Source organism: Neodiprion pinetum, chromosome 2 (assembly GCF_021155775.2).
Source record: "Neodiprion pinetum isolate iyNeoPine1 chromosome 2, iyNeoPine1.2, whole genome shotgun sequence".
Lineage (NCBI taxonomy): Eukaryota > Metazoa > Arthropoda > Insecta > Hymenoptera > Diprionidae > Neodiprion > Neodiprion pinetum.
In genome coordinates this window covers 13271430-13280878 of record NC_060233.1, presented here as the reverse complement: position 1 = coordinate 13280878, position 9449 = coordinate 13271430, and the positions used below count along the sequence as shown (strand labels likewise).

The following is a 9449-nucleotide window of genomic DNA, read 5'->3' as shown; positions in this document are numbered from 1 at the left end:
GTTTAGCTTATACATGATTACTCGAGAAAGTAGGAGAAGAAACAACCGAGGGAAAACTTCAAATTAGAAACGCGGTATACAGTTTCGGATAGGGATTCCTGAGGAGCCTTCGAGAAACCTTGTAATTTACCTGCGCTAAAAGAAAATGCCAGTTTATCGCATGACAACTCTTGAGAAATTGTACACCATGAGAGTGTGAATTACAACGTCCGACCATGTCATGACACTGTCCGAAGAATTTCGAAACAGAGGCGCGCGTCCCTTGTATTTGGCGAGTGGGTGCCGCCGACGGCTGGTATCAAGTGCGTTACGTCATTTGCGCATCGCGAGCGAATGGGGCGTAAAGCACTCTGTAGCCGCGAAGATACAAATCGCGCTATTGAGTGTGCTCATTGTATTTGGAAGTGTATAATTTTCACTAACGTAACAGATTTAGAGATTATGATTGGTGTGAAAGTGATTGTTGTTTGACGTAACAGGGGAATTCACTACCCCTGAAGAAAAGGAAATCCACACTTATTGGATATTCTCAGCAAATATTAAAAATATGCTTGCAAAAATTATCTTTCAGATACACGCTGATTTGATTAATTTTTATTTACCAACCAACTGTTGTTTTTATTCATTTTTTTCTGAACATTAAACTCTTATTCTAAAATTATTTACCTTTCATTTTTTTTATTTAAGGAAGGAATATACGTAATTTTATTTAATGGTAATTTTTCACAGCATGATAATGCTTGGTATATGTATATAAGGCTTAGACTATTACATACTCCAATATATAAGGTACATGAAAATAAAAACATCTCGGAGAAAATATTTATATTACGTTTTTCTCAGGCATTAAATTGCTATCTGCCAAAGTGTTGTAAAAGTGAAAACAAAATTGCGCGCGATAATGCTTTTGACACGGCTCCTCATATGTTGCGATTTGACCGTGACGTGTTTATTCAAGCCATCCACTGTTTCTGGATCAACCGATTTCTTTGTAACCTTTTTTTTTCCTTTTATTCATGCACATATTTTGAAAATTGAAACAAAGTATTAAATACATGATAAACAAACTACAGGCATCCTTATTCGAAGAATTTTTACACAGCTCAAAGCAGCTTTATGCAATTTTCTCATTCTGCTTCTCTTTGTGGTTAACATCCCTATTGAATAATTTTCTATGGTAAGTTCTATTAGACCTAATCTGACTTTGACTATTCAAGAATTAGTAATTAGTTTCACGCAAATCTGATTCGTTATTGACTTTGGCAAAATTTTCAAATTTGCTTCATTTCATTTCGATTTTTTTAATTCATTGATGAACTAGTTTCTGACTATTACCGTTATACTTGTGCTTAGAAGTCATTGTACAATTTTATTTTATAACTATTTAGGAACACTGAAATTTTTGTGTTATTGACAAAATCTAAAACTGGTTTGTGATTTGTGAAACATAAATTTGACACTAATGAAAATTTTTCTGAATAAAATTCTGTGACATATCCCAAAAACTACGAGTTCAAAGAATTTTGCATAGATTTCCCGTTCGAAGTAAAATTCAGGTTAAGGTCATGTTCGAGAGTTTTCCAGAAAGGTAATCATTTTAGATTTTTCCTGTGCGGTATTTGATGTTTTTCTGATAATTCTGAAATCCTTGAGACCATTCCAAACAATTCCAATGCACAGAATTTTAATGAGTCTTACGGTGAATTTCAAAGAAACCTTCATAGATTTGCTTCGAGTACCAGAAATTTGCACCGAGGTGGTATTCGTTTTAGTAAATGGGTCAAAGTATACTATGATAAGGTGTATATAGAGGGTTGATTAACCTCCTTCGAATCAGCGTCTTTCCATAGATATCTGGGCATGTATGAGAGCCATGAGGCGCCTGGTACGTGGAAGGACGACCCTTACCCTCACCCCACAAAACACCCAACCCGATCTTACCCGACTAACCCAACTTGTCCTCAATTTCTAGCCAAGAACGTACTTCCGCGCCTGCGGGATTCTACTGGATTCCAACGGCCCTGCAGCACATGGTCGGCGAGGCGATCAGTTCAGCCGGAAGTGCGGCTAGTGGATCATCGTTCAGGGTATGAAATCAACAGTCATTTATGACTCGCAGCTTACAGTAACGTTAAGTCGGAAAAAAACTCGAGTCTTAGAATAAAATTTTTCATTCTGGGCTCGAGGAGTATTAATTGTACCTATGCCATGAGTAATTTTTTCGGGATGCTAGACTAGGACCTTTAACCACTATAGGGTAACCGAAATTAGATTTCCAAACACAGGAGCAGTCCAGAATTAGAATATCATGAACCAGAAGAATTTCTGCGGGTTCCGATTCAGATTTTAGTAGACGAAAAACGTGGAATCATAAATTATTCATAGAAAAGTTTACCCTTCGATATCGAGTGCGTTCTTCGAAAAGAACAGGAGAGCAATGACGCGGATTGACTTCTGCTGATCTTAGAAAACTGAATACTATATTTGCCACATGATCGCTTACGATGTGCAATTTGCCAAGGATGATCCGCATCAAATCGAAACGGCGGACAAAACTTGCGACGCCAAAAGCGAAGACAAGGATGAAAATTCGAGCACACAGGAAAAGAGCGATGCTACGATTAGTGACCCAAATACTGGAACCGAATCCATGAGTGGTATTGAATTTTTCATTGTCAATGCTTTTTGCCGCTTTACTATTACGAAATATTTATTCATCGGCTAATGTATTTGAAATTTCGTTTACAGAAGGCGCTGCAGCATCAAACAATGTTCATTTGACTAACAGCCTTCCCCCGACACTTCAGGAACGATTTTTACGGATTAAGAAAATTGTCAAGGATGCTATTGCGGCGCATCACACGTTCATGATCTATGGAAGGTCGCGGGTTATTCGTGAGTGCATGCTTAAGAGGGGATGGTATGAAAAATATTATCGGAAAACTGGTAATGGTAAGAACTGCGTCTAATTCTGTTTCTTCGAATTTTGTGGCACTGTAACTCACTGTCCATCGAAATTCAAAAACGCCTGAATTCGGTATGATAATGTATGCCTCCCTATGACCCTCCTCGCCCCTTGTTTTCAACAACACTATTAGTTGGAATATATTCTAATGACTCTTTCAAAACAATAGAGCCTGCAGTTGAATCACTCATCACAAATTTACAATCTAAAATGATTCCGTACGAAACAAATCTTTTAGCAGATCAACACCTGAGTGTAGAGTCGAACCCAGTTGCGCTTCTAGCAGGGATTGGCGACTTGAAAGATCAACAAAGTGAGAATCTACTGATCTCGAAAATGCTGAGCAATCATGTGGTCGACTTTCTTTGGAATACTGGGTCAGAATGGCCGGGATGGCCAGCTCAGGACAACAAGTCGACAATCTTCAACAGATTTTGTCGCGCCGGTTTCACATCGAAAGTAAATTCGGTTATAAGTTTCACTGACAGAATACATAGCTTTAACACTTGTTCGAATCGACTTTTCAGAGCTTTCAAGCCTCGATAAAATTCATGCTATAATGAAATTAGCGTTTTACAATTCAATCAAACCTCCTCAAGCCGCATGCATGCGGTTCTAATCGATTCTGACAGGTTTAAAAGGGGGTTTGGGGTGGGTATGCATGCTAGAGGAAATGCCGCGGTATGTACGAACGAAATTCGGACTCAGGATTAAACGATTTACTCTTCAGGTGGGCTTGTGTTCGAACGTGAGGCAAATGCACTGGTATTACGAAGCGGGAGTGGCAAACACCCTCTTTCCACGATGTTACAACATTTGTCAGGGTGATCAAATGCATGCCTTCATCGAGGATTTTAGGTGAGGCTTTACCGTCAGGTCTTAGAACAATTTAATACCTTATTTTCCCCCAGTCTACAGCGCACGCAATATTGCAGAAACATTGTTACAATATTTTTTCATTGCGAGTGCAACATTGCGCATACGTTGCGTGGTGTGTTTGAAATACTTTGAACCTTGAAAACGTACGTTGCTGCAATGTTGTGCAATATTGCATATGGCAGTTCTTTCGAATCTCATTGAACATAATTCTGATAATGGTTTAATAATATCGCACTTGAGTTCAGATTCACTGCCTGTCTCGGCCTTCTGAAATGGTTGGTAGATAAAATAAATACCGAGGGAGAAAACGCAACGAGATCGCCAAACGGCACTATCCCTTTGAAGGCCTTGGACTTCGCGATCCGAAGATGCAGCAATTACATAGGTGCTCAGTCACACGAAGACATTGACCAAGAGGCCGAACGCGTTTGGTCACATCAATGGGACCAGTTCATCTGTTGGTACTACAAGATTATTTTGGGACAAGCTCTCTTTGTCCGTAACAATGTGCCGTTTCATGTGAGTTTGGAATATATTATAATTAACTGAAAAATTTTGTCAGTGGATTGAGTCATTCAGAATAAAGGTAAGATGCTTTGTAAAACTGCAGAAATATTTTCTTGCATCGCGGCACATATTGAAACGGATTCGTAAATACTGGCCGCAATTAGACATGGATGGAATTATGAACGTTTGGATATTGAAACCGGGAAACAAAAGTCGGGGACGAGGGATCACACTGATGAACAGATTAGAAGACGTAGTGGCCAAGATCAACCCCGCAAACAAGTCTGACACTCGATACGTCGTTCAAAAATATATCGGTAATGGTTTTGGAAAAAATATTTACCCATCCTTGGATTTTTTACTATGAAATATTGACAAAACATATCTGGCTACTTGTTACAGAACGGCCGCTTCTCATCTACAGTACGAAGTTTGACATCAGGCAATGGTTTATCGTCACATGTGCTCAACCCCTCACCCTATGGATGTACAGGTATCGTTTATCTCCATACGTTATGGAACTTGTATCTTTATGTCATTCGTGCACGACACGCTCATAATGCTATACTATTGTATACAAACACCATGCAGATTCTCATCGATCGAAATATGCACCGTTACGTGAGACTGTCTCTCAGGTTGGGTTGTAATTTTGTATTCGGCATGCTGTTTCACAAGAGTTTCTCCAATTATACTCGAAATTTAACTTGACATAATCCATCCCTAACTAAAGATGCGTCATTATCCCCTAATATAGATCGGCGATTAGTGATTTCTTGTGAAACAATGGGTAATTATAGTCTTACTCGCCCTAGTACCAGTAGGCACGCTCGTCCACTGGCACACATACGTATAAGCCTACATCAAATTCGATCCATTCGCGTTGGGAATACATATTTAGGACGGAAATATATATGGAGTAGTCGGGCTTCCGGCAATCCATCAATAAATTACCCGTTTCAAGCTCAGTTGTGCAGCGTGGCGGTTTATCGGGTTGATCTTCTAACCCAGTTTACATCATGCTCGTAGTTTACGTGTCTTAGAATAAGCGTAGCAGCAATTATTCTGTCGTGCGAGTGGATGTAATACCTTCTTTCATAACGATTTGTTAGTCGAGTTAAATTTCCAGGGAAAGCTATCTTCGGTTTTGCTCGCAAAAGTTTCGCCTTGTCGACTTCCACGAATCGATCCATCTCTGCAATCATGCGATACAGTGCAAGTACAAGAACAGCACTGATCGTGATCCTGCCCTGCCAGCGGACAACATGTGGGATGCAACGACATTCAAGCAGTTTCTGAAGTAAACCCGTCGTTTAATTTTTTGCCCCGATTGATGATCTTCGTCAGTAAAATTGCAAGTTATTAACGTTAACCGTACAGAGCTCAGGGTCACAACGACGCGTGGGACGAGTTGATCTATCCGGGGATGAAGCAGAGCCTAGTGGGGTCGCTTCTCGCTAGTCAAGAGGCCATGGACAGGCGGAAAAATAGCTTCGAACTCTACGGTGCCGATTTCATGGTTATGGAGGACTTCTCAGTTTGGCTGATCGAGATCAACAGTCACCCGGACATGAGCTACACGACCAGCGTGACGACGCGGCTTTGTCGCCAGGTGATGGAGGACACCATAAAAGGTAACTTCCAGTGACGTTGTCGTTGAATAGTCGGCACCTAATAATTTTTCACGTAGTTGTGATAGATACTCGAGAGGACAAGAATGCGGAGACTGGGGAATTCGAACTGGTCTACCGTCAGCGAATGCCCAGTTGCCAACCGTACCTGGGAGCAGCGCTTTCCCTCCAGGGGACGCGAATCGTCTCGACGGAGAAAAAGCCGAACACGTCTGGCCACGACTCGAAGCTGAGTCTTGTCAGCAAGTCCCCAGCTGTAAGTCGATCGATTCGTTTTTTGAATTTCGAATGCTCGGCTGATGACAAATTTCATATTTTGCAGACATGTATCACTCACTCGAAGTCAACCGTTCATAGCTACATCGGTCCAGTCATCGTAGACCTCATTGAGGAACTTGAGATTCAGCTAGATCAAGAATTCTACGCCTACTACAAACTTGAATCCCCTAAAATGCGACAGGCCATAACTGCATCAGAAACTTCAATCGTTCCGCAGAAGATTCCTGAAACAGGGCCGAAAAGTTCCACCCGGACATCATCATCAGCCACTAAGACCAAAAATCCCCCGCAGGTCGTTGCATTTCTCTTTCACGACAAATGTTTGACTGCATGTGATGACTAGTTGTGATTTAATCAAACCAATTTCAGGATAATTACCCGAAGATGGAATCAGCGACAAAAAATACACCGACAACTCAATCTGGAAGGCAAAGGTCCAGTCAACACACCGCCAAAGCAGTTGCAAACGGCCATCAAACACTCATCTCGACAATAATGGAACTCAGGCAACCCCAGAACACAGTCGCGACTGCCACAAGGGTGGAAAAACAGACGCAACAACATCATGAAGAAAAGGTCAGGCATCTTGTCGGCCCTTCTTGGCTTACTGACAAATTCGGAACATTGTATCTTACACATTTGACTTTTCCTCAGAAATAAAATCTCCTCAAGCATTGGAAAATGATAGGGTTGATGATCGCGCTTGTGTGATTGCTATGAAAAATTCAGAAATTTCATGAAAAAACGCATAAAGTATGTAATTTAATTATGCAGTAGCGTTACATAACCTCAGAGTGACTGAAAATCTGCTGCCATTATATTTACAGCGTTTTTATCAAATTTCCGAACTTTTCCCAACGATTACACAATGGTGATCGTAAATTCTATCATTTCACGAAGTTCGATGAGACTCATTTCTTAACTCATCACTTAAAAGAAGAAGAAAGTGTGAAGTATGACTTGTTGAACTTGTTAGTAAAATGGGAAGGTCCGGCATCATTGTAATGAGTTTTACTTACAACCTCCTCAGATTATCAGCGCAGCTATGCAAAGTGCGATAAATAAGTACAAGAGAATCAATGCAAATACACCGGAACCAGCGACTCTCTCTACCCTGTTAGCGCCAAACCACCCCCTCAAAATAGTACGAGCACCATCTGGAAGAAACCACAACAGAAGTAGCCAACGCAAACAGAGTCATTCAAAAAAGACAAAAGTGTTGTCCAATATCACTGATATGTACGCCGTGGGCCTTGGTCTGACAAAATAGACGAAAGAATCATCTTTATTCTACTCTTCAGCAATAATGTGCAATCTAATTACTTTCCCTTTGACCAATTTCAGAGTTTATCTAATTCAATTCATGTACCCTGGTCAATAAAGAATATTATGTCTTATATATTTCACCCAATTTTCGTACCTAATTCTATTTTTTTTTTCCACATTTAAAATTTCGACCACAATCATGATGACTACAATATTCACAAGAGTGTAAATAATTAAAAATGGTTTGCATCTGCTTTGTTACAAATTACAGAGTTGTCCTTTTTTTGTTCATTTATATGACGGAGACGACGAAAAGTAATTATAAATAGGTTGCCATGAGGTTTGCGGTAGTGAAAAATCCTGTTGTGGCTTTGGCTTTTTGGCAGGTGGTGACTCGTAAGCCGTTGATGACGTATTTTTGCGCGATTTTTCTTTAATATAGCTTTCCCATGTATTTCGAGAACATTTGTATCTGTCTAACGCAACATCCATTGCTATGTCCAAACATTTCTCGACAACGGGATTTGTGAATTTTGGCTTCCTTCTTTCGATCGTTTTGCTCTCGATTGACGATATCGATCTTTTACGATCCTTCTTCCATTCAACGCTCATTCCTCGTAAATCCAATGCATCTCGAGGCGCCGATTTAAGACTTTGCTCTTCGGTTCTAATATTGTTTACGATTTGCTTTACCGTCTGCAAGATCCGTTTATTTCTTGCAACTTTGAGCATTTTCGCTTGTTTCCAAACTTCAGAAGATGTTCGGAATGCCACTTCGTCCTGGAATCTCACGACTCGTAAATTTTTTGGAGGTCTCACAGGGTTCGTAATATTTCCTACCTGCACCATGTTTTCGAAAAGTCGGTGGTTTTTCTGTACTACCTCTCGAGTTTTTAGCAATGAATTCTGTCGACGGTCTCCACCGGAAGTGTTTTTTAGTCCTTGTAGAATTCTTTTCCCTCGCTTTTGATTACGATTCCGCCATGTAGTCCTTACTTGTTTCGGCCTTGACCATTGAGCGCCGCCACTTTCCGTTTCGACTATTTTTGAACATGGCGTTTTAAATGTCACGCATGGAATAGTTTTGAGCTTTATTCCCACTCGGAACAGACTGTTGCTACTGCGAAGTTTTTCCGAGTCTTTAGCATCATCAGACGGCCATACGATTTCTGATTTCCTAACTATCTTACATAGCGTTGATTTCTCTGTCCCGTGAACAATTTCCAGCCTCACCTTATCATGGTCTTCTTCTTCAAAAGACAATTTGCTCCAACTCCTCGGCTTAAGCTTATCCTCGCATCGAATCTCGCTAAGAAGTAAATTTGCACTAATATTTTCATCCCCTTTTCCTTTCGCGGTTGAATGTCTCGTCTCCTCGGCCTCCACTTCAGTATTCAACGGCACTTTTCGACGCATCCGTAAAGTCTTACCCACCTTATGGCTGGGTGCTCGTTGAACGAGCCAATCTGTCATCGCTGGGCTTTCATCAAGATTGATAAATGAATGTTTTTCAAGGGTACCTCCTGGTTTTTGAAGTTTCGGATCTTCAGTTCTTGACCTTAAGCTTATTCGAGAATTGTCAGTAATGCTTGAAAAAGTCTCCAAATCATCTTCCCGGTCTTTCGTACTGTCTTCATTGATTTCATCGACATTCTCCGGCCCCCTCGATCTGTCCAAGGCTACAGAATTTGGTGCACTAGATTCTTCAAAGCCATTCGTTGGCAAACTCTCCAACCATCTTTCCACGTTTGAACTGTTGTCTGGCTCGCTGTCCGAGTCTGTGTATTCGTCCGATTGTTCGTATATTTTACGGATAGCTACGGGATGGAGCCCACCAGAATTTGATGCCTGTTAAAGATTGAAGTACAGCTTTGAGGTTCTTTTAAATGGCTCCGACGATACTAGGACCGAATACCCCAGAA

At 40.7% G+C, this 9449-nt stretch overlaps 1 protein-coding gene across 1 annotated transcript; it reads left to right on the top strand.

Moving 5' to 3' along the window:
- The first annotated feature begins 1565 nt into the window (after window positions 1–1565).
- On the top strand, window positions 1566–7658 carry LOC124213415 (tubulin glycylase 3A-like). Its single transcript, XM_046614753.2, has 15 exons — window positions 1566–1588; window positions 1973–2087; window positions 2522–2657; window positions 2749–2952; window positions 3204–3424; window positions 3696–3823; window positions 4090–4363; window positions 4455–4668; window positions 4754–4844; window positions 5481–5651; window positions 5732–5985; window positions 6042–6238; window positions 6305–6553; window positions 6631–6837; window positions 7292–7658. The coding sequence occupies exons 1-15, from the start codon at window positions 1566–1568 to the stop codon at window positions 7529–7531; spliced, it is 2724 nt and encodes a 907-aa protein (XP_046470709.2). The 3' UTR covers window positions 7532–7658.
- The last annotated feature ends 1791 nt before the right edge of the window (window positions 7659–9449 follow it).